General features: G+C 43.1%; 1 protein-coding gene across 1 annotated transcript in view; it reads left to right on the top strand.

The window, feature by feature from the left end:
• The window catches only part of col4a6 (collagen, type IV, alpha 6), a gene marked incomplete at its 3' end in the record, with an annotated part of 186,762 nt that extends 161,772 nt beyond the window's left edge, over window positions 1-24,990 (top strand). Inside the window, exons 22-43 of the mRNA XM_080741566.1 lie at window positions 1,543-1,614; window positions 2,033-2,140; window positions 2,502-2,720; window positions 5,156-5,314; window positions 10,395-10,565; window positions 11,217-11,360; window positions 11,657-11,776; window positions 12,305-12,486; window positions 13,151-13,214; window positions 13,404-13,478; window positions 14,031-14,138; window positions 15,506-15,613; window positions 16,466-16,537; window positions 17,869-17,988; window positions 18,389-18,505; window positions 18,877-19,038; window positions 21,296-21,442; window positions 21,623-21,739; window positions 22,051-22,242; window positions 23,502-23,673; window positions 24,218-24,332; window positions 24,727-24,990. Coding sequence (XP_080597692.1) covers window positions 1,543-1,614; window positions 2,033-2,140; window positions 2,502-2,720; window positions 5,156-5,314; window positions 10,395-10,565; window positions 11,217-11,360; window positions 11,657-11,776; window positions 12,305-12,486; window positions 13,151-13,214; window positions 13,404-13,478; window positions 14,031-14,138; window positions 15,506-15,613; window positions 16,466-16,537; window positions 17,869-17,988; window positions 18,389-18,505; window positions 18,877-19,038; window positions 21,296-21,442; window positions 21,623-21,739; window positions 22,051-22,242; window positions 23,502-23,673; window positions 24,218-24,332; window positions 24,727-24,990 — 3,008 coding nt within the window. The remainder of the gene's footprint in view (window positions 1-1,542; window positions 1,615-2,032; window positions 2,141-2,501; window positions 2,721-5,155; window positions 5,315-10,394; window positions 10,566-11,216; window positions 11,361-11,656; window positions 11,777-12,304; window positions 12,487-13,150; window positions 13,215-13,403; window positions 13,479-14,030; window positions 14,139-15,505; window positions 15,614-16,465; window positions 16,538-17,868; window positions 17,989-18,388; window positions 18,506-18,876; window positions 19,039-21,295; window positions 21,443-21,622; window positions 21,740-22,050; window positions 22,243-23,501; window positions 23,674-24,217; window positions 24,333-24,726) is intronic.

Below are 24,990 nucleotides of genomic sequence, written 5' to 3'. Positions count from 1 at the left end.
GAAGAGAGTGTCCATGTTTTCAGAGGGGTCAGAGCCATAGTGGTTTCCTGGTTGGACTCAAGGTTAAGTCAAGAATGAGAGGAAAGATACGTCACTCACTAGTCTGTCATACCTGTTATGTATTGTAGTGCCTTAGAAGAGTGCCAGCACCTTGTGTTGGATGGGATCTTTTATGGCTAAGGAATGCTGGGAAATGCAGTCTTTTGGAATTCCCAGCTGAGTGGAATCAGCATAGGTTTGCTGTCAATCATTTGTTTCACGATGGAACCAATGGATGTCTCTTGTTCCCTGCTTCCCTGGGATTCCATTTGGTCAGTTGATGATTGACAGCCGATGGTGTCGGCATTCATTCCCCACCCGCTGTGACACGTTTTAGGCATTCCATCCAATCATTGGACAGATATAGTCATATATCCTCCTCCTCCTCCAATCAAAGCTGCTGAAACCTGCCGCATGTTTTTTTTTAATTTCTTTTTAAGCCGCGCCTCTGCTAAGAGCTTTAACCAATGAGGGTTTGAATAGACAGAGAGGGTGGGGTTAACTGGAACAACAATAACAATCCGCAAAACGACGACCATTCCGTATTTATAATCTCATTTTTCTAATTCTACTGTTTGAAGCCTGGCTAACCGACGGTAACCATGATGATTTTCCTTTTTTATTTTTTTACTAACTTCCATTCAACCGACAACACTCAAATAACATTCTCATAATCAAACATAAATTAACCTAATGAATGCAAACAATCAATAATCTGACACAAAACTGTTAACAGCATGAAAGGAAGCGATGGACAATCAACCACATTGTGAAAGACATTCACAGTATTTTGTATTTTCAAATGTTTTGACTTGATAAACATGGAGTATTGCCAATCTTGAATGCAGATAACTGACGACAAAAACAATAGAGAGATTTAAGATTTCGATACACGGTGTCAATGTTAGCTATTTCTACTAGATTGTGCGCCACACATATGGCGTTGTACAGTACGTTGTGTATGTGTTTTCCAAAATAGCTGTCTGGTACATACAACACTGTATGTACCGTATACTGGTTCTCAACTGGTTTAGCGCGGGACTCAATTCTACCTGGTGAAGAAAAGAAAAAGAAAAGTCCTAACAGTTTGGATCGCTCAGTATTGTATAGCTATCAGTATAGATATCTGTCCTGCTGTATATGTATTTAACCACGTGAACCCTAGTCATAATAGGCGAACATTCATCAAAAATACATTAGGTGAGATGAGATTCGCCAAAAATAGAAGGTCTACACAACCTCACTACAAATCTCTTCGGTGAAGAGGTTTGGTGTCGAGGGAAAAAAGCAGGGGACCAGCTTTAGCATAGACCACTGGGGGACCCCAGTCACCAAAGTATATATGGTTTAAGTGGTTACGATACAAATACATACAGTACAGGTGTAATGCTATAAGTTATAGCTTGACGGCCTAGACAGATGCATCGCTAGCTTAAAGGTCCTCATCTTGCTGTTGTGCGTGAACTTGTGTCTGTTTGCTAACGTGTGTGTGACCGCTACCAGGCCAAGTGTTACCGTGCCGCGTACCTGGCGAAGTCGGAGATACCGGGTACCCCGGTCTACCCGGACGACCAGGTAAAGCTCAACACTGGTTACTTGAGAGTGCACTGGCTGGCAATATTGTGTATGTAATGTAATACCGTGATATGAATAGTATTTTGTCCTAGCCTCTTTTTTGTCAGACAAATGAATTTGTCAGACAAATGAATTGAAGACTTCACTCCTGACCATTGTTCACTTATTATTGTGATGCTTTGAGTTGATTCAAATTCTTAAAAAGCATTCTGTAAATCATGTTATTGAAGGTGCTGCCCTTCGTAAGACTCAATGCCAACTCTACCTGCTAAGAACAAAATCCACAGTCATATACAGTATATCCCATTGTCAAATGAATTTGTTCAAATACTTTTACAACGGCAAAGACTCTAGTTGGAAGCCTCTCTGTCGCCGTGTCCGTGTGCAAGTTAAACCACCTTTCTGTCCTTGTTCAAAGGTCCCAAGGGTACGGATGGATTACCAGGAAATCCTGGTCGACCGGGCTTCAACGGTGCCAAGGGAGAGAGAGGAGACTCTGGTTATGGAGGAAACCCGGGACCACAAGGTAAACACTTAGCCCATCAGATAGAGGAGGAGGAGCACAAGTTAAAAACCTGGCCCAATAGGTAGAGCAGGAACAGTCAGGAACACTTATTGATTGCTTTTTATGTTATAATTGAATAATCAATGTACCATTCATTTTTTACGCGAACCGATACTCGATAGTACCACTACCAACGTCATGCGTTCGATACAATAAAAGTATCGACTTCGGTACTCAACCCTGGTTTTGAGCTTGCAAATCAGCTATTTTTGCTATTTTATAAATGAAGATTAAATTACAATGTTTTTTTGCCCCTAAATGTCCCTCATTTCAATGGAAGTTGCACAGCAGGCCACTAATCCATCCATCTTCTCCCCTGAAGGATTCCCTGGACCCAGAGGAGATCCCGGCGGTCCGGGCCTTCCAGGATCAAGCTATGATGGAGCCAGGGGAAAGGATGGCCAACCCGGCCTGCCGGGATCCAAGGGCCAGCCTGGAGATGTGCTGGGTGCCGCGCAAGGGAGACCCGGACAGGACGGCCTGCCAGGGGGCCCTGGAGACAAGGGAGAACCTGGGACCCCCGGGGGTCCTGGAGGACCTGGTGAGTGGAAAGAGATAGAATAAGCAATGGTGTAAAGCAGGGTTCCCCAATTAGTTTTCCCCAAGGGACGAATTATGTCTAGGGTACCAAGCCGAGGGTTAGGGGCCACAACATTGCAGGGGGCGACGGTGGTGTTCCCACTACTCCAGCGACAGTTCAGATATCGTCGTTGTCGGGTGAAAATCTCGTATGTATATGTATATGTGTCTCGTATATCATTTTAAAAATGATTCAAACTAGTGAAAACAGCCGATCTACAAGCACACAACGCCTCGCATCGCGAGGCGTTGTGTGCTTGTAGATCTGCTGTTTTCACTACTTTTGTGCGACGGCCTTGTATGATGAAGCAGGGCTTTACTTTGCGAAAGAACGTACAAATTTGGAGATACAAGGTTTCCACCCGACAATGACGATATACTAGTGTTGTTGCTGCTCTTATACGACCATTATTACTGGGGTTGGTGGGGGCCAGACAGTAGCCCCCGGTGGGCCGCAAATGGCCCGCGGGCCACCTATTGGGGAACCCTGGTGTAAAGTAACTAAGTCCATTTACTCAAGTACTGTACTTAAGTACAATTTGGTGGGGCTCTTTACTTTACTGGAGCATTTCCAATTTTTAGTACTTTTATTTCTACTCCACTACATCTCAGAGGCAGACACTTTTACTCCACTACAATTATTTGAATACTTGTAGATTTGGATTATTATAAACTTGTGAAAGGGTACATTGTGCATAATGAACACGTCCTACTTTTGGTACTTTAAGTACATTTTGATACCAATACTTTTGTACTTTTACTCTTTTACTTTCTACTTTTGAATTCCTGACCTTTACTTGTAAGGGTGCCCTCACACCAAAGTACCTATGAGAGTGGAATCCGCGTTCCGCCAATGCATTTCAATGAGAGTGAAGCGGTTTCATGCGAGCAGAGGATTTCTGCAAAAAACGCTCCCTTCTCATTGAAATGCATTGGCGGAACGCTGATTCCACTCTCATAGGTGCCCTAAGGGTGCCCACACACCAAAATACCTAGAGTGGAATCCGCCAATGCATTTCAATGAGAATTGAGCGTTTTTTGCAGAAATCCTCTACTGGCAAAAACGCTCCATTCTCATTGAAATGCATTGGCGGATTCCACTCTATTTTGGTGTGAGGGCACCCTAACAGAGTATTTCGACATTGCAGTATTGATACTTTTACTTGAGTAAAACTTACGAGTACTTTTTCCACCACTGAGAATAAGTAGAAAGGTAGAGAAAGATAACTAGTAAGACACCTCAGGGCGACATGCGGCACGCCAATACTTGGCCATCTCTGGCCATTGATGTATTCAGTGAAAATCGTCAATCTGCAGTGCAAGGTCACAGCTATTTCCGTTGTGTTCCGTTGTGATGTGAGCTTGGATTTCGGCTATTTTTGGCGAAGACAGAGGGAAAAGAGTTAAAAAAAAAAAAAAAACAGAAAATTTGTTCAAATCTTTGAATATATATTCTTTTAAAGCAAAGATTTTTAACTCAAATCTCTGCTTCTGGGGGGTCCCTAGAACAACATAATTTGAGATGGGGCCAAATACATATAATTCTGGGGGTCCTTGACATGAAAAGGTTTGAGAATCACTGATGATAGAAACATGAGTTTTTCAAAAACCTTAGAAGGATTTTGAAGACATTTATAGAATCGGGTCAATCATTATATTCAAAGACTTGCACAAATTGGCACAAATCTTCAAAAATAGCAGATCTACAAGCTTGCGCTGTGAGCTTGTATATCTGCCATCTGTCAATAGTTAAAGTGATCCCTGACTAATACGACAAATATGCTTTAATACATTATAATTGTCCTCTATAACTACAATGTAAAATTAAAAACACCTTCAATATTTTATTTCTTCAAGAAATAGCTAGTCTTTCACTCAATAGGGGAAATGCATGTCGCAAGTTGATGATGTCATAAATGTCATGTGTGATCTATCCCTATGGAATTTATGGAATGCATGTGCAAAAACACATTTAAAATATTGAGTTGATGCTCATATTAACCATATGAAGTATTAAGTTTGTTTTTATTTGCACATGCATGCCATAAATTCCATAGGGATAGATCACACATGACATTTATGACATCATCAACTTGCGACGGGCATTTCCCCTGTTGAGTGAAAGATTAGCTATTTCTAGAAGAAATAAAATAATGAAGGTGTTTTTTATTTTACATTGTAGTTATAGAGGACAATTATAATGTATTAAGGCATATTTGTCGTATTAGTCAGGGATCACTTTAAAGCATAATGGTTAAAGTGGTTACAGTGTTCCAGGTCTTAATGGGTTAAGTTAAGTGGTTAAGGGGTCTTGTCGGTTCCAGTTCGGATTTCCCCATCAAAGATCATCATTTCTGAACGCTTTCTGTCTCTCTTCCTCCCCTCCCGTCTCGCCAGGTCTTGACGGGCGCTCGGGTTTCAACGGGTTGAAGGGAGAGCGTGGTTTGGACGGTATACCCGGCCTGGACGGCCTGCCCGGCATTCCTGGAGAACCCAGCGGTGGAGTGACAGGCCCTCGGGGTCTTCCCGGTAACAGGGGTCTGAACGGATCACCAGGTGAGCAAAACAATTCCACAATCATGGAAAATAAAGACTACCGGTAGTCTAGGATGGTGGTATTGAACTACTATGGATCATGGTAGCATTATGTACCTGTATAGAACATTCTGGATCAGGGGTGGGCAACTTTGATGATGGCGAGGGCCACTATATTTCCACCTTCACTCCAGAGGGCCACATTGCATATTGCTACTTCCTACTTTGTCATTCTAGTATCTCATACAAAAGAAGCAAAAATAGCAGATATACAAGCTTGTAGATCGGCTATTTTTGCTTCTTTTGAATTGGAATCCTGAATTATTTTTTGTTATTTTTTAATTGGAATCCTGAAATGTAACATTTTGATTTAATTTCAAACACATTTAGTTATATATTCATGTTGACTCTATGAACCTAAATACAAATACCTACATTGGACATAAAAAATACATTTGAATACTACTATACTAGTCATTAAGCTACTCATTTAGACTGGCTTTTAAAGCAGGTCATGTTTGGAATTGTAACAGCTGAAATCAATAATATATCAGTATTCCGGTATTAACCAGCGGGCCGCATTAAGTGAAGGTGAGGGCCGCATGTGGCCCCCGGGCCGCCAGTTGCCCATGTATGTTCTGGATGTATGGAATATGGGACATATATAAATATTGTATATAAACACAATGGATCTAGGTAGAATCTTGGAGTATAAGGGCTATAGGTAGATTTAGAACTTTATAGATACATGGTATGTAAACCCTAGGTTTGGGATCGGTATAATTCTTATATTTGAACAATAACAACCACTATAGAACATGAGGGAATTACGTTACATAACCACTATGGAACATGATTGAATTATTGTATGTACATCACTATGGAACGACTATAGAATATTGTAGAATAATGGACAGTATATATAACTAATCAGTCACTGTTGAAGGATGGTTCAGTCTCAGTTCATTTTATTTTAGACAAGAAAATACATATACAACATGTACTGTATAGCGCAATTTATGAACAATCAACACCTCAGACAAGCCTATTGCACGAGGTGGTCAGGTCCATTTGGTATATAGAGAGTCCAAGATGCCAAAGAAGCGGACAGGAAAAGCATAACGCTTATTAAGCCCCTGTCTCAGATTGAATAGCTAGATTCAATCATAACATTGTTTTCAGCACACTCCGTGGTACACTTTAACGACTCATTGGTAACATTGTGGAATTATAGTATACCGCAATTCAACAGGTGTTAACATGAATACGACTGTGGAGCATCCTGGAATTCTAGAGTTTTGTTTTTCATATTATATTATTTGAATCCGTGCTCTAGAGTTGCATCCGCCTGAATAGAGGGACATCTCGATGTTTCTTTTGTTTAAGACAGGGGTCTTCAACATTTTCAGGCCAAGGACCCCTTAGCTGAGAGAGAGATGAAGCAGGGACCCCCACAACCTTATCCATATGGTATCATTGTTTGACAGCACAATCGTCAGTGTATTTTGGATTCATGTCAATTTGTGTTTTCATATATTTAACCACTTGAACCGTCAATACTTAATAAACTTTCACTCTGTACTTAGTCTGCTCTTTTTCCCCTCTACACCAAACCTCTTTGCCGACAATAGCCGATCTACAAGCTCACAACGCCTCGCGCTGCGGGGCGTTGTGAGCTTGTAGATCTGCTATTTTTGGCTAAAGTTCTCCGAATATGGATGCTAGGGTTCAAGTGGTTAATAATATAAAAAAGGAGAACGAAAGTTTCTGTGACACAAAGATTTGGAGGACCCCCTCTAGTAACTCTGAGGACCCCCTAGGGGTCCCGGACCCCCTGTTGAAGACCCCTGGTTTAAGATATATTGATACTTTAATTGTTCAATTTCCAAGGTATATAGGCATCCACCAAGACCTAGACCCCACCCACCCAAACCCCCTACCCAACACCCACCCACCCACCACCCCTTTCATTCATCTTGTTTGTTGGTTTGTTTCTCACTTGATTCTCTCTTTCACCATCCTCCATTATTATTATTATTTTTTTCTATTTGAATGGTTACATTTTCCTTCGTTTATTTTTATTTTTTTGGAAAGCTCGGTGTCACCAAAAGTTCATCATCTCGTCTTCCTCCCCTTTTCCACCATCTCTCCTCCTCTCCTCTCCTTTCCTACGCTCACCACTGTCCTCAACCTGTACCATCCTCATCCCTCCATCATTCTTCTTCTTGTTGGTGTTCGGTCACTCGGTAGGCTGCCAAGGTGAGGTATTCTTTCTCTCTCCCCCACCCCGCTCCATACCTTTGCTTCCCTCCCTCCCTCCATCCTCTCCAAGCAATATACCAAACCGCCCTAACTGTCATCCTCAACCCTTCAGCCCCCAAAGCACCTGACTGACTGCGCACTCATCTTGTGGTGTACTGTACGACGTACACCGCAAAACAAAACACATGTCCATCTTAACAAGTCAGTTAATCTTGTGTTTGATTCGGAAAGGTTTGTGTCCGCCCCAACTAGTTGAGTTCATTTGGCTTGCGCTTCTGAGTTGGCTCATGTCGAATCGAGTGACAATGAAACAAGCGGACCGACTTGCCTTCATTTTCTCACTTTGTTTATTTTCGTGGGTTTCACTTACAGCGCTTAAAGAAGCGTGCCATAGTTTTGTACTTTTTCTGGTTTTCATGTGTCTAGGAGGTTGACAGTACTTCATTAGACCCCCTGGTGTGGTTGTTATGAGCAATTATGTATTGCCTTTCTATTTGGGTTTTAGTTGTAGGCTGCCACCTTGTGGGGTCAAACGTGCCGGTCCAAAAACACAGATACTTATTACATCACAGAATCAACCCCTCCCCTAATTACCATTCACCCAACATACGTGGGTGTGGCTAACTTCAGCTGGGTCACCACCCACCATGACAACCACGCATACCAATGAACTGGTGGGTGTGGCCACATAAAAACATAATTTTAACTCTTTCAGTACACTTTTTTGGAAAACATCTTCCTCCTAGTGTAATCATACCTGATAATCATGTTTTAGAAGGGGGAAATCATGGCACTGCATCTTTAAATTCAAGTAACGACACGCGATTAAAGTTACTTGAATTCAAAATCAAGTGAAGTTCATTGCTTTTGAGGTCGCATTGGAAGGTTTTCTACTTGTTCTGTGGCAAGATTTTCAGACCTAAAGCAAAATTAAAGGACTTGTTAGGATGAACATTTTGCCCTGTATTTCAGCACCTCTCAATCCAACTTGAGAGAGTCAGAACTGAAGCAGAGAACATGCTCCCAAATATGTGTGACGTTTTAGTCACTATTTGGTTTGATATTGCAGCCGGCACTAACCTGTAGCTGTTTGTGTGTTGGAGCCTGAAACATGAAGTTAACCAGTGGTGGAATGTAACTAAGTTTACACGTCGTTGTTGTCGAGTGAAAACCTTGTATGTCCAAAACTGTTTGTTGTTTTGCATTTATCATTTTAAAAATGTTTTAAACTAGTGAAAATAGCAGATCTACAAGCACACACCGCCTCGCACCATGAGGTGTTGTGTGCTTGTAGATCTGCTATTTTCACTAGTCTTGTGCGACAGTCTTGTATGATGAAGCATGGCTTCACTTTACGAAAAAAAATTGAAACTTGGATATATGAGGTTTATGCCCGACAGTGACGATATACTCAAGTACTATATTTAAGTGTAATTTAGAGATTATTTTACTTTACTTGAGTATCCACGAGTTTCCAACGCCCCATAGTGCATTGCGCAGACATCTGTACCGAGCTTCCGGCGCCGATTTACAAGCTCACAACGGGTTGCATCTGCGACGCGACGTGAGCTTGTATGTCTGCTGTTAAACCCGGAAGTTTGGTCCCGATAGTCTCCAGTAAACTCCCGCGGAAACTTGTGGATATATATTTTTTTTCAATACCATATACTCAACTACATCTCAGAGGCTGTAAGTAATTATAGTAATACGTAATATTCAGGACTTTTACTTCTTCCACCACTGAAGCTAACATATGCTAGGTGTGTGTGTAACGCAGTAACTCCAATAAGCTTGTGTGAACTCCAATGCTCCTGACATGAACTCAACTTAACAATGTAACCGGCAAATTCTGTACTCTTAAAGAGGAGTCATGGCTAGTTTGGTTCAATACACATTTGAGTAGTTATATTCCAATGAAGCGTTTGTTATCCCAAATATGGGTTGTTCCAAACTAGACAGTTAAAATGTTATCCTTTTAAGAGTAAAAAAGCCTATAGATTCTTGCAGGAAACCAGCGACTTTAGGCTTTAGTACAATTAAACCATGCTATTTCATTCTGGAATTGCACTTGATTTTTCTAGTTATGATTATATTTCTTAATCTTGTTATGAATCAGGCACTATAAGTGAAATTGTATTTTGACCATCTTTAGGCAATTCAAATGTATTATATTTCTTTAATTCATTCATATTTGTTCTTGATCTTGAATTGCCCTTTAATTTGGATATCATTTTGGATATTATTGCATTGTCAGACATGTCATGATGAATTAATTAATCTTCTTCCTAATCTAAGTGCAATTGCAGCCTAACTCAAAACAATGTAATCAACCCAGAGCATTTACATTGTTGTACATTCAATTGCCATAAACTGTGTGTAAAGACGCATTTATTTTGTTTTGGTGTATTTTGCCAATTGTTAATAAACACTTGATATGATGTATGTATAAAGTGTATGTGAAAGGTAAGTTCTGATAACAATAGCAAGAAGACGTTTGTGTTACATGTATAGATTTATTTACAATTTATTGACTGCTTTTTAAAGTTCTCCCATATCAATTTCTTTCTGTGAATATTCTGTTAGTCAATATTCAAGTTAGAATTATTGTGAATTGTATTTATTTCTGTAATTACTGCTCGTTATTCTAACGATGTACATGGAAAATCACACCCTATAAGATTTGTATTTTATTTCATCACTGCCTACGGTAGAACTCAGAAAATAAATATTGATATCTAATTGGAAGTCGTCCATAGCTGACAGAGGTGAATGTATAGAGGTTCTAATCTGTGTGTCTCTCCATCCATCCATCCATCCATCCATCCATCCATCCATCCAGGTTTTCCTGGTAGGAAGGGAGACAGAGGTGACCCAGGCTTCCCAGGGCCTGCTGGTATGAAGGGCACCCCCGGACAGCCAGGTACCCCTGGCGGACCAGGATCCCAAGGGCCACAGGGTCCCCCAGGACGCGGAACCAGAGACGGCATACCAGGAGCACCGGGACTGAAAGGTGAGCTGCCGCTCTGTGGTCTGGTGTTTGAACCAGGAGCACCAAGACAAAACTGTAGTTGTGTGTGTCATCGTTAAAATGCATATCGTCTTTGTCGGGTGGAAACCTTGTATGTCCAAAACCGTTCATTTTGTATTTATAAAAAATCACACCCAATGTGAAGTGAGCGGTGGTCGTGCTTGCATAACGTCTTCAGACTAGGATTTGAGTCTAGATGTACAGGCTATGCTACACACACACATTTTGCTATGGCAAAACGCTGAGGAAAAAGGCTACAGACATACGACATATGACATCACTAGACAAACATGATGCCACGTACACACATTTTGCTATGGCAAAACGCTGAGGAAAAAGGCTACAGACACACGCACAGCCACCCTTAGGAGCGGTTTACCACTGCTCAAAAATATTGTTTAAACTAGTGAAAACAGTGCGAGGCGTTGTGTGCTTGTACATCGGCTGTTTTCACTACTTTTGTGCGACGGCCTTGTATGAAGCAGGGCTTGACTTTACGAAAAAACATACACATTTTAAACTTGGAGATACGAGGTTTCTGCCCGACAGTGACGATATGTACTGTATAAGTGTTATTATTATTATTACGGTCGTTGTATAGATTTTGTATTGATGTAAATTCCCACCTTTCAGGAGAGAGAGGTTTCCCAGGCGTGGTGGGATTCCCTGGGCTGCCCGGTGGCCCCGGCGGCCCTGGTCGTCCCGGTGGGAAGGGTCTGCCCGGAGACTCTGGATTCGACGGAGGGCCCGGAGGTCCTGGATATCCCGGAGCTAAAGGTTGGAAAGAAAGAGTCTGAGATAATGACTGGGTCCTTTTTTTTGGGGGGGGGGGGGGGGGGTAATGGATTTTCACAAGGAGCTGTTTGATTTGATGCTGATAGGGTGTGATAATTAATCCTCAGCCTCCGGCACTGGTAGATCAAAGAAATCCAGTAACATTTCCTGTCAATTCCACTGCAACTCTTGCAATCAGTGGGGAAATGGCCATTACATCACTTGTTGTAATGTATTTACATGTGCGTGTGTGCGTGCGGTGCATATAAATTCATATTACGTGTCCGCCTGTCCTCCAGGTGACAGAGGTTACCCAGGTCTTCCAGGCCTGCCCTCTCAGCCTTCCCTATCCTATGTGGAGAAAGGAGACCCCGGCTACCCTGGAGGTAACGGACTGCCCGGCTTCCCTGGACCAAGAGGTGAGCCAAAACTATCCACACTTCTGCCCAGCGACCCACACTGGAACAATACATAAAGAAAGATATAAATGTATTTCCTTATTTGCTGCATGTCCTCCCAATAACTTCCAATTCATGTTTTTCTCACCACCGCCGTGGGAAACTGAATTTCCCACTCAATCAGTACAGTACTGTTAAAATTGCAATTTAGGCATTTTGCGGACACGTCAAACCAAGCATCTGTCCAAACTCCAAACAAAATAAGATCTAATTAACATTAACATTTGTGCTCAGGAAAATGTCAAAAACATGTGAACAAGTAACCGGTATCTGCATATACGGTACATAAATAACTAGCATCTATCAAAAGATGACAAGGAGGGATACAATGATAGAGGAGAGGTAGAGTCTGAAGAGGTGTGACTTCTGACTAAGGCATAACATCACATACAGTGAGTCTGCAGTTCTTTTCATAACAGCGCTTAAGATCGATGTCAAAAGGAAATTAAAAACAGAAACCACGTGCCTTGTGTGCACATTGTTTCGCAGGTGACAAAGGACTCCCAGGTACTCCTGGTCGTCAGGGTCTGCCCGGACTCCCTGGTTTTGGTGCGCAGAATAAAGGAGAGCCCGGTGTACCTGGCTACCCAGGGACACCCGGTAGTCCAGGTTACCCAGGACCTAAAGGAGAGGCAGGCATCATGGGATTCCCTGGTCTGTCTGGACCTAGGGTAAGGAAACACACATGACACACACACACACACACACACACACGCACACACACGCACGCGCGCACACACACACACACACACACACACACACACACACACACACGTGCACACACATACATTTACATGACGATTAATTGTCACTCAAATAATTGCGATTAACAATTTAATTGTGTATTTGTCGTTTACAATTACATTTCTGTTTGGCTTTTAGGCTTTGAAGTTGCACATGGCAATCATGACACATAACCTAAATATACAAATAAATGAAATTACTGACATATTTGACAATTTTATACTTAAAAAAGAACATTGATAGTGGATAGTCGCATCGCGACGCGTTGTGAGCTTGTAGATCGGCTATTTCCACTACTTTTTGAAAGTGTTTTAACTACATTAACATTTCTCAACATGGAAACAATTATGACGATTATGCAAAATAATTGCGATTACCTCAAATAATTGCGATTAGACGATTATGTAATAATTGTTACAGCCCTACACACACACACACACGCACACACAAGCATGTACATTTGTAGTTATGCGCTCACGAACACACAAACACATAGTACAGTACACTACACTGGAAAACACATGCATTAATAAACACATGCGCAGACAGTCTTCACACTAAACAAGTTTAATATCTAAATGCTTTCTGTAGGGTGAAGATGGCTTCCCTGGAGGCCCAGGCAGCCCTGGAGAGAATGGTGTGCCTGGCGGCAAAGGTGAGCGGAAACTCACGCACATGCTTACACACATGCACGCAACACACGCACGCACACGGAACAATATTTTTTTGAAAATGTTTTGAAATGAAATGAAATGAAGGGAACCATACAGTAAATGCAGTGTTTAGCAAACAGTGACCATCAATCCATCCATCCATCCACTCATCCATCCATTTCTTTTCCCAGGTATTAGAGGAGATTCCTTCTCGTATCCTGGAGGTCCTGGAGCTAAGGGAGCAGCAGGAGACCCCGGCTACCCAGGTAAAGTTTGCAGCCCATACTTCGAACCACCAAAATATTCTTTTGACGACAAAATCAACTGTACTGTACATACATCTACTAAATCTAAATGGATGCAAGCGCCACACGCTGCAACTCAAAGCTCTGATAATCAGTGAGCTGGGCAGCTATCAAAAAGCGAGGCTAATTCCTAATGTTTGCCTCTGAAGAGAGCATTATTTTTTAAATAACTGCACAGCTTGGAGTTTATTATCCCGTGTACATATCATGGCAACTTACCAACAATTAAAACGTAACTAGTGTTTATTCATATTTTGTGGAAATGTGCTCTTTAATTATAACTATATGCGTTTGGACTGTCTTTAATCAATAAACATGACCATAACACTCCAACAAGAAACCGTGATAACGACCTAGAAGCAAGTACCACCGATCAACTTTGTTTTAGTACATTTCATAGATCAAAATGCAATAGGACTGGCTTAACGTTGAGCGAAATTGCACAGATGAAAAGTTGTCGATGACCTGAACCGTGTCCCCTGCCGGCCGCTGATTGGTTGTCTCTCCCTTCAGGTGGGCGTGGCCTCGACGGCGCCCCCGGTGACGGCGGCTATCCTGGAGGTTCTGGCTACCCCGGAGCCAAGGGAGCGTCCGGTGAACCAGGGAGACCTGGACTGATGGGTGAGAGAGGGAGAGAGATACCCAAGCCGTTAACACATTTAACTAGTAGTTCACCAAAAATAATGACTTACTTATATCAGTTACACCAGTGGTTCTCAAACTTAACCCATTCAAGTTGACACCTATTATCCCCGCATTCCCCCATTTGAAAATGCCAAGGAACCCCCATAAGAGAAGATTTGTACGGCTCTAGCAGTGATTTTCAACATTTCAAGGACCCCCAATTTGACAAGCCTTAGGCTACGAAGCCCCATTTAATACCATTTCTATCTATGGGACCCCAAATGATATTGTTTTCACGACTTTTCAAAAATAGCATATCTACAGTACAAGGTCGCAGCGCAGCACTCGGTGCGGCACTCGGTGGCACTCGGCTCAGTGCCGCGCTATGAGCTTGTATATCTGCTATTTTTCAATAGCTAAAGTATAAAATTATTCCAGGCTCCTTCACCTTGGGTCCTAGTATCTCAGTCCCCCCCCCCCCTTTGTGACACCCCTGATTAGGAGACTCTTCCTACTGGAGACTCTGCCGGCCATCAAATTATTGTTTTTAAGAATGCGACAAAAACGACAAAATCTCCATGAATTCAAGGCTTCACAGGATGTTTAATTGATGGAAGATATGTCATTTTGGGTTGAACTGCTGCTTTAAGATATGTGGCCCATTCTACAAATGCCTTCTAAATCAGTGATTCTCAAACTATATTCTTCGGACATGTTTAGGAATAGCAGATTCAAGAGCTTGCAGTGTGGCACAAAGTGATGCGTTGTGAGCTTGTAGATCTGCTATGCTTTGAATAGCCAAAGCAAACATAAAATCTGAACTGAAATAACATGCCTCCCCCGTTTGAATGGGTTATGAGCATCCCCTGTAACCAGTGGGGTTAAGTAACTTATTTAAAAATGCATTTTCTTTTAGGTATTTGTACTTTACTTGTGTTTTTACAATTTTCAGTGCTTTTACTTCTATTCTACTACATCTCTGATCCAAATATTGTCCTTTACTCCACTACATTAATTTGAACGCTTAGTTAGCACGGTAGTTACTTTGTAGATTTTGATTACTATTACAAAACATACATTAACCACTTCAGCCCATTTGAAAATAGCTGATCTACAAGCTGACAAATTTTATACATTTGAAAATTGGACATTCTGCATAATGAGTACTTTGTACTTTTGGTACTTTTAAGTACACTTTTCGATCCCAATACTTTTGTACTTGTACTCAATTTTGAAATCAGCACTTCTACTTGTAACAGAGTACTTCTACATTGCAGTATTGATACTTTTACCCAAGTAATTTACAATTGTGTACTTTCTCCACCACTACCTGTAACACATCCCTGTCTCCTCCACACCTTCAGGCTCCCCTGGCTTCCCCGGTGCCAAGGGCCTGCCTGGTTACCCAGGAGGGAGAGGTCTGGACGGTGAGCTTGGTGGGCCTGGAAACCCCGGAGGTCCCGGAAACAACGGTGAGGGAAATGCTCTAAATGTAGCCACACACACACACACAAACAAACAAACGCACGCACCCACCCACCCACCTCCCTAACATTTAACCCATTTAGAACGGGTACACATTATTGTGTAACATTATTTTATGCTTTAACTATTGAAAAATAGCAGATATACAAGCTCACAGCGCGGCACCGAGTGCCGCGCTGCGAGCTTGTAGATCTGCTATTTTTGAAAAATCGTGAAAATTAGAATTTTGACCCGATTCTGTAAGTGTCTTTTGAATCCCTATGTTTCTGTGTCAGCAATCTGGCTCGCCATCGTCAAAGAAAAGGTCCTTTTCACTTAACTGGAGCTCAGTTAGTCTGTTCTTGAGAGACTACTATGTCAGTGGTTCTCAGACCTTTTCATGTGAAGGACCCCCAAAATGATATTTATTTGGCCACGGACCCCGATCTCAAAATATTTAGTTCCAGGGACCACCCAGAAGCGAAATTTGAGTTACAAACGTTCGCTTTGAAAATACATATTCAAAGATTTGCACACATTTTGACGACTTTTTCAAAAATATCGGATCTACAAACTTGCAGCGCTGCGAGCTTGTATATCTGCTATTTTTCACTGGTTAAAGCATTCAATAATTCTAGGCCTAACTTAAGGTCGTTGCACACTGCAGCCGAATATAGGAGCGAATTTCAGAGCACGTAAATAAAGAAATCAACCTATTTAGTTTTCATCAGTGAAAAAAGGTTGTTGAAGAACATTTTTCGTCATAGATTTAGTCGACGAAATCAACACTGCAACACACACCTAGAGTCACCCAGGACATTATCTGGATTAACTGTTGTGTTTTGTCTTTTTTTCTCCAGGTCTGCCTGGTGCCCCTGGTTTGGATGGACTCAACGGTCTGGGTGGACCCAAAGGTCTCCCCGGAACACCAGGTACCACTCTCAATTTAAACCTTAATTCAAGATTTTAAGATTTTATTTTTTATTTTATTTTTTTGAAGTGTTGGAGTTTTTTCTGTTACATTTTTTAACCTAGTTTGGTCCTCTCTTAACTCTTATACTGCTTTGGACGTTCCTGTTCGCCCCAATTCTCAAGAGACCTCCGCGCCAATACGGCGCTCGTTTGCGTTCGTTCGTTCGTTCGTTTACCTTGTTGAAGCTGATGAGGGGTCGCGCCGCCGTGTACTGTAAACACATTTTCCGCGGTGATGGTGTAAAAAATCCATTATGCGTTAACATCAACGGAGACCAATTCACTTCCTTGTTGATTTCCTCTGGCCCAAGAGGGCGATAGCAAGAGGGTGCAAAAGACCCGTACTTCCCGTGTCTGCATGACGTAGGGGGGACACCTTTTTAGGAGGCGGAAGCAGGTTGGAGTCTATTCATTTACAATGAGAGAGCTAACGTGAACACAGATCAAAATAATAGTTCGGAAGCTATGCTCACTGAACTAAATATTGGACCCGATCATCACAAGCCACATAATATTAACAAAATTGTCATACTAAAGTGGCTTTTTTCATCGACACAACAAAGGAGAAAATCAACTTTATTATTGCTCTTTAGCTGTCCCAGCAACACACTCTCGCGGGATCTATAGCACCAGTAAACAGGACGTGCGCGAGATTTGCAGTCAGAGCCGGCACCCACTTAGGAGTCAATTTGTAGGATTTGTGTACCATGTCGCACTCTAGTGGATCCAATGAGGATGAGCTATCTTCATTAATTAAATATCTTTGCTCTGGCTGTAAGGCTCTGTGGCCAGTGACTGGTCTGAATGTACGGCAACACATAACAGGCAAATTCACATTCATTCTCGCATGACGCCGCCCTCTGCTGCCTGGCAGACCAAAGTGCACTATTGCACAATCAAAAAATAAAAAATAAATAAATAAATGTCTGTCTATCTACTATAACGTCGCAAAGGTAAGCCGCTTTTTGATGGCACCAGACCCAATAAATAAATAAATAATCTGGCAGTAGGAGAGTTAAGCACATGTTGCTCTGTGGGTGTACAAAAGGATTGTGTATTAGAACCCACAACCGAGCCCTTGATTGGTCGATTGAACGACATCTATGGCGCTGGTCCTCAAAATGGGGTCCTTGAGGGGGGTTCCAGGGGGTCCCCAGCAAAAATGTGTTATAGTTAGGAACCAAATGAGTCTCTCAGAGTTATACTGTAGACCTGTAAGGGAAGAATGGTCCTTAATGGCATACGGAACTGGAGGTCCTTGATCACTGATCTATGGGGTTTCCACTTCCAGGTGCAAGCGGTGGAGGTCGCATGGGAACGCCAGGTAACCCGGGATTCAAGGGAGAGAGGGGAGTGTCGTTTGGAGGAGGACCAGGCTACAATGGAGCCAAAGGAGAGCGAGGAAACCAGGGTAAGGATGAATTAATATGTACTTAATTATATGATATCCTACTAAAAAACGACTGAATGTCTGATATACGTGCATGCTGACATCACTGATTCTAAACAGTGCCCAGATTTGGAGATGACTGACATCACTGATACGTCTGGGTTCTCCAACATTACCTCTGAGTCTCCTACATTCAATCCCTCATATACTGTGCACACTCCATAACCCAAACTGCACATAATTCGGAGCACACAGGTTCGAACGGGCAAGGACTAGTTCTATATATTTTGTTATATTCTATATGATTATTATTTTTTGTGCAAAGACAGTTGTACACATTCTAAGTGTGTGTGTGTGTGTGTGTGTGTGTGTGTGTGTGTGTGTGTGTGCGCACGTGTGTGCGTTCGTGCGTGGCTGTCAGGTGCTCCTGGAGGTCAAGGTTTCCCCGGTCTACCTGGAGCTCGCGGCGAGACGTTGGGTTCTGACATCCCCGGACCACTAGGAGATCCCGGTCTGCCTGGATTAGACGGAGAGTGGGGTAAATATCATCCATACAAAATCTGAAGACGTATAGATTTTGTGTGTAAAAGTATGTATAAATGTATGAGTATGAAATAGTGTCCGTTCATTACGAACAATGTATGTAGTCTTGAATGTAACTGGGGAATATTTTTGAGTGTTCATTGACTATGAACTTTTTAACTGATATAATTATATCAGTTAAAAAAATTACACTGACATGAATAAGCTTTGAGCTTCTGCTTGTGATACTGTTGATGAGGATCGAAACTAAACTAAAAGCTCAAAAAACTAAAACTAAACAAATGTATACATTTGAAGTATTCACAGATGATTATATCCACCACAACGTAAAACAATGTTAATCTTTCCTCTCCTCCTCTTCTCCAGGTGTCCGTGGTCCTCCTGGACCAGTGGGGCCTCCCGGACCCGGCACAGCCCAGGGCGACAGAGGTGACGATGGGCTTCCCGGCTTCCCCGGGACCCCTGGCGCAAAGGGAGACGCTGGGCGCCCTGGAAGTCCGGCACTCTATGGAGCCATGGGTCGCAAGGGTGAGGAAGCGCTCAAACGACATAGATCACACATGTTGACTTGTTGAGGACCGGATGCTAAATAGTTTGTGGGGTGTATTAACATTCATCATGTTAGTATGTAGTTAACGAATGTGTATGAAGCCCCTATCATAGTAGGCACCGCGGTGATAAGCTATCCACCGCGGTGTAGTCTTTTTAAGTCATAAAACTACAACATTGCGTCATTACTCGCGGTGAAGAGCTATCCACCGCGAACCCCGACACATCTCTCTGTTTTTACTTTCAGACAGATTGACCCAGCACCCCGTTCACTGATTGGTCGATCTAGACCAGTCAGTCACAGTGATAGTACTTCACCGTGACTGACTATGATGGCCTCCACTTATTTTCTCACTTTAGGTGGAGAGCTTTACACCTAAAATTTGCGGTGATAGGCTCTTCACCGCAGACTCTGATAGAGGCTTAATAGAAGTGTCTTTGTGCAGCCTGTATTTGCAAGAATTTCTTAAGTGTACTGCCAGTGTTACTTCTAGACCTATGCTAGAATACTCATAATGCATTTCTGCTGTTGAATAACTTCTTGGGGAGGCGTAGTAGACTAAAACCCTACGGTAGAATGAACCAAGTGTTCGTTCACTTTGAAGTTGTTTGTCATTCATTATTTTCATTCCACTAGGATCGATACTTTGTTATTTTATGTCGTCTCTGTCGGGTGGAAACCTCCTATGTCCAAACTGTTACTTTTCAGCATTCAAATAGCAAAGTAGCAGATCGACAAGCTCAAAGTGCGTTGCTTTGTGCCTCGTTTTGAGCTTGCAGATCTGCTACTTTTGACACTTTTGTGTGATGCTGAAGTATAATCATGTAGGAGCCAGGGCATTCATTTACAAAGAAAAACTCAATATGGAGATAAGAGGTTTCTGGCCGACAGCATTAAAACTAAAGTACATTTTTGTGCGATTCTCTTAGGAGAGAGTGGTGATTCCGGCTATGGCGGAGGGCCTGGCCAAAAAGGCAGGGCTGGCGACAACGGTTACTATGGAGGCCAAGGACCCAAGGGACAACGAGGTAGAGTGACAAATATAATGCATGTTAATCTTGATACATAGATACACTGCAGCTGGATAGAGATGCAGCGAGAGTTAAATGGCATGGACCCTATTTAAGTACCATGCTTACTTTATTGGATTATTTTTCAATACTTTATACTTCTACTCCACTACATTTCACTGATCTCAGAGGCAAATTGTATACATTTTACTCCACTACAATTATTTGAAGACTTGAGTTACAAGTTACTGCAAAATGGGACAATCTGCATAACAAGTCAAGTACTTTTACTTTTGGTACTTTGATTATATTTTGATGTGAATACTTTTGTACATTTTGAACACAGGACTTGTAATAAAGAATTTCTAGTTTTATTTAAGACACGCCACAGTCTAGATCAGCGTTACTCAAAGTGGGTGACAGAATACTCTCTATACTTAATCGGATGGAACTGAGTTGCACTGCACTTGGTGAGTTCTCTTTCCATCTACACCAAATATCTCACCAAAACATATGCAAAAAATAGCAGATCTACAAGCTCCAATGTGTCGCGGCGCATTGTGAGCTTGTAGATCTGCTATTCTTTGGCGAATTCCCCCCCAATCCCCAGAATAGGGACGCTGGGGTTCAAATGTCAATATTCAATCTGTCCTAATGGAAACAGATATTCTGTTTATTCCGTTTTCCTCATGACATACTGTATCTTAGGCGGTAATATTTACAATTTACAATTTAGGCATTTAGCAGAATCCAGAGCGACTTATAATAGACCAAGCACCTATTCAGTAAAAAAATAGTAATCTAAAAAATGCAGGTAGACCACCTACTGTATTCAGTAAAAACTATAAATATCAATACATAAAAAAATGCTATCGACATTAAATGTATGGTCATTGAGGGTATTTACACAGTTAACAGTAACATAACAGTAATAGGACAAATGTAATGTGCTCTAAAGTACAACGTAATTCAGCAGTGCTGTTGATGAACAGTATTTACAGGGGTGCCGCGAACCAAACAGGTTTGACAACCACCTGTCTAGATTCAGGGTTCTCAGACCTTTTTGGTTCAAGTATTCCTTGACTTGGACTTGTGTCACGGCACCCTATACTGTAGGTGCCATGGCGCCCACCTTTGAGAACCCCTGGTCTAGATGCTGTAACATACTTAGAGCATGTCCAGATCTAAATCCTCCTCCGCCTCTCCATTGCTTCCTTCCTTGCAGGACCCGCTGGTCGTAAGGGAGTGCCTGGCCAAACCGTGCCTCCCGCATTGCCCCAGAGGCTCTTTGGAGACCAGGGAGGCCATGGCGGCGACGGGCGAGACGGAGAACCTGGAGAGCCCGGTGGTCCTGGGATGCCCGGCCGAACAGGTGAGTCAGAGCAGTGCTTCTAACCTGTGGGTTAGGATTTATTTTTTGTATGTCCAATAAACGTTTACACTTTTACAGAAAATGTCTGAAAAAGAACCTGTGTTCCAATGGAGCCAGTGTTGGTATTTGGTCACGAGTTCTTCCATTCATCCTATTATGTGAACTTTTCCCCTGCCCCAGGTGGTAAGGGACGCCCCGGTGCCGCGGGTAAGCTTGGTAGGATGGGTTCGGCTGGTCTGGATGGACCTGTTGGAGACGGAGGACCCCCTGGATTCCCTGGACCCACTGGAGAACAAGGTATCTCTCTCTTTCACTGTCTGTCTGTCTGTCTGTCTGTCTGTCTGTCTATGTTTCTCTCTCTCTCTCTCTCTCTGTCTCTCTCTCTCTCTCTCATTTACATCTCAGTGTTGCCTAATGTCCACTGTCTCTGTAGTAGTTTACCCCTTCCTGGTATTTAGACACCATGTAACACATCCAGCTACCGTCTAAATGCATTTTTCCCATCACTTTCCCCAACATTTAAAAATAAAAAAAATTGTTAATCTAATGGGTTTCTCAAAGTGGGGTCTCAATGAGCTAATCTAATCGCTGGCTGTTTCCTCCCCCAGGTTTCCCCGGTAAGCCTGGCCTGCCCGGCGCCCCGGGCGGCGTGGGCCGCAGTGCCAGCATCGGCTTCACGCTGGTGAAGCACAGCCAGAACGACCAGGTGCCCATGTGTCCTCAGGGCATGGCCAAGCTCTGGGACGGATACAGTCTGCTCTACGTGGAGGGACAGGAGAAAGCTCACAACCAGGACCTCGGTACGAATGCTGTTTGCGTCAGTGTTTCTCAAACTTTCACATTTCAAGGCCTCCCCTTAACTGTGGCAGTGTACACATGGAATCAAATGAACCTGTCACAGGTTTCATTTGATTCCATTTGTACACTGTCAGAGTTATAGACTTGTATTGGTCAATTTAGACCCCCATAAAGGAACCCACAGAGTCCCTGGAATCGACTTTGAGAACCACTGATTTATGTGACATTGATGACATGTTAGTTACTTGGCTATATTTGCTAAATGTTACAGCCCGAGCCTTGTATTAGAGAGTTCTGGCAATGCGGGGTCAGAAATGGCGCCGGTCACGTGGTTCATGTGACGCGAAATGTCACTATTTCCCCATAGACTCCAATGCATGCAGGTTCCGGGTTCAGCGCTTTGTCACTATTCGCCAATAGATGTGTATGTTGAAGACCTGGCCCCAACAAGTGAACGGAGGTGACGCAAGCGCGCAACTCTCCAATAGACGGCTCTGGTTACAGCTAGTGCTGCTAATGCTACTGATACTAATGCCCGATTTAAAGGGATAGTTCACCCCCAAAATGATTTTTCTTCTATCGATTACTCACCCCATGGAGACTTGAATACATGGATATTTTGTGTTTGTCCCATTCCTAAACAAATAATTTGAGAAGACTCTTTGTGTCTCCAATGCTGGTCATCAAATGATTGGCTTAGTAATGCGACAAAAACAAAACGATATCCAAGAATTCAAGTCTCCATGGGAAGAGTAATCAATGGAAAAAAGGTTTTTTATTGGGTGAACTACTCTTTTGATTTACAATGTCGCCTGTTGATACTAGGGAATTTAAGGAAACCGTTTCTACTACCGCAACGTGAGACGGGACTACGGCTGCTATGACGCAATCGTTAAGCAAACAGCCGTCGGCGACGGGGTCCCACCCCTTTTACTGAACCCTTTGGTTCCCATGGCGACATGTCTATGGAGCAGGCGTTTTAGGCGCTACGTGGAAAGGGAGCTTCTGGCATAATACAGACGGCTGCTACGGCGGCAGGTTGAACTATCAAGCACTGATCATTTCCATTTGCCGTTGTCATCTGCCGTAGCCGTAGAAAGCTTAAATAGCTTACTCTGTGGATTTGATTACATAGCTCACTGTCTTTCCTTATTTCTTTGTTACTATTCCTTTTGCTCTCTCTCTCTCTCTCTCTCTCTCTCTCTCTCTCTCTCTCTCTCTCTCTCTCTCTCTCTCTCTCTCTCTCTCTCCACCTCTCCAGGTATGGCCGGTTCCTGCCTCCCTAGGTTCAACACCATTCCTTTCCTGTACTGTTCGCCCAACGAGATCTGCTACTACGCCAGCCGCAATGACAAGTCCTACTGGCTCTCTACCACCGCTCCCATTCCCATGATGCCTGTGGCCGAACAACAAATATCACAGTACATCAGCAGGTAGGCTGCTCCCCGTGGCTGGTTATGACATTAGAGAAGTAAAAGAAAAAAGGATCATTGGGGGATTCAAGTTAAGCTGAAGGAAGTGAACTTTCTCAGATGATCATCTTAAATGAGGGAGGTGACATGTTTTCATGTCAAAGCTGTTAAATAATAACTGGGAAGTTTTAAACAGAGGATATCCTCTGCATCTTCACCAAATAGATATAGTTTTCTAGCCTTAAACTGCAGGTATTTCAGACAAAGGAAAATTATACGTACTGTATGAGTGACTATGAGTTGCATGCTTCTGTGTTTTAATTCAGTAGACTATGACTCAATAGGCCCACATTTGATCCTAAATGACGATGACAGAAGAATTCGGCTATATTCACAAGAGAACCGTGTTAAACAAAATGTAATGCCTCAACTCTTAGTGCTCGTCTGGGTGGGGGGGGGGGGGGGGTCCCCAGTTCAAATTTGATTATTTTGGGGGTCGCGGCCTGAAAAGGTTGAGAACCACTGTGCTAACTGACCTCTGCCCTGTGTGGATGACCTGTTGCAGGTGTTCGGTGTGTGAGGCTCCATCGCAGGCAGTGGCCGTCCACAGCCAGGACATGACCATCCCTACCTGCCCCCCGGGCTGGAGGAGTCTGTGGATAGGATACTCCTTCCTCATGGTACGTCATACAGCAAGTCATCTAGATTCAGAGCTCTGCATCTGAATTTGCATCTGAGGAAAATTCAAAGGAAAACAACAGCAGAGGTCGCTGTTTTTCCTCTTTTTTTTGCAGATGGGTTCCCAGATTGTATATCAAGTAGCCTGGAATCAACTGGAAGCAATACCATTTTCGGGTTTCTGACCCGGTCGGAGCGGAAATAACTTTACGTTATCAGGAGGCCAACACTTCGTGTGCCTTGCACCTCCAAAATGATTCCCCTAGTTTAGAATTGGTTTAAATTGGTATAATGCAGCCAATACACAACAACGATTATCAATTAGCCACAAGGTTTGTTTGTCTCCGATAGTTTTGGTGAATTCTAATAACCCGCCTCTCCTCCTCCTCACCCCAGCACACGGCGGCCGGTGCCGAGGGCGGCGGCCAGTCCCTGGTGTCGCCCGGCTCGTGCCTGGAGGACTTCCGCGCCACGCCCTTCATCGAGTGCAACGGCGCCAAAGGCACGTGCCACTACTTCGCCAACAAGTTCAGCTTCTGGCTGACCACCGTGGAGGGCAGCCGGGACTTCGGACACTACCCGCCCCAGCAGGAGACCCTCAAGGAGGGCATGCAGCACGCCAGGGTCAGCCGCTGCCAAGTGTGCAGCAAGCTGTTGTAG

The sequence above is a fragment of the Nannobrachium achirus genome (assembly GCF_963921795.1).
Source record: "Nannobrachium achirus genome assembly, chromosome: 14".
Taxonomy (NCBI): Eukaryota; Metazoa; Chordata; class Actinopteri; order Myctophiformes; family Myctophidae; genus Nannobrachium; species Nannobrachium achirus.
Note: the sequence above shows the minus strand (reverse complement) of the source record. Positions and strands in the feature narration are given on the sequence as shown.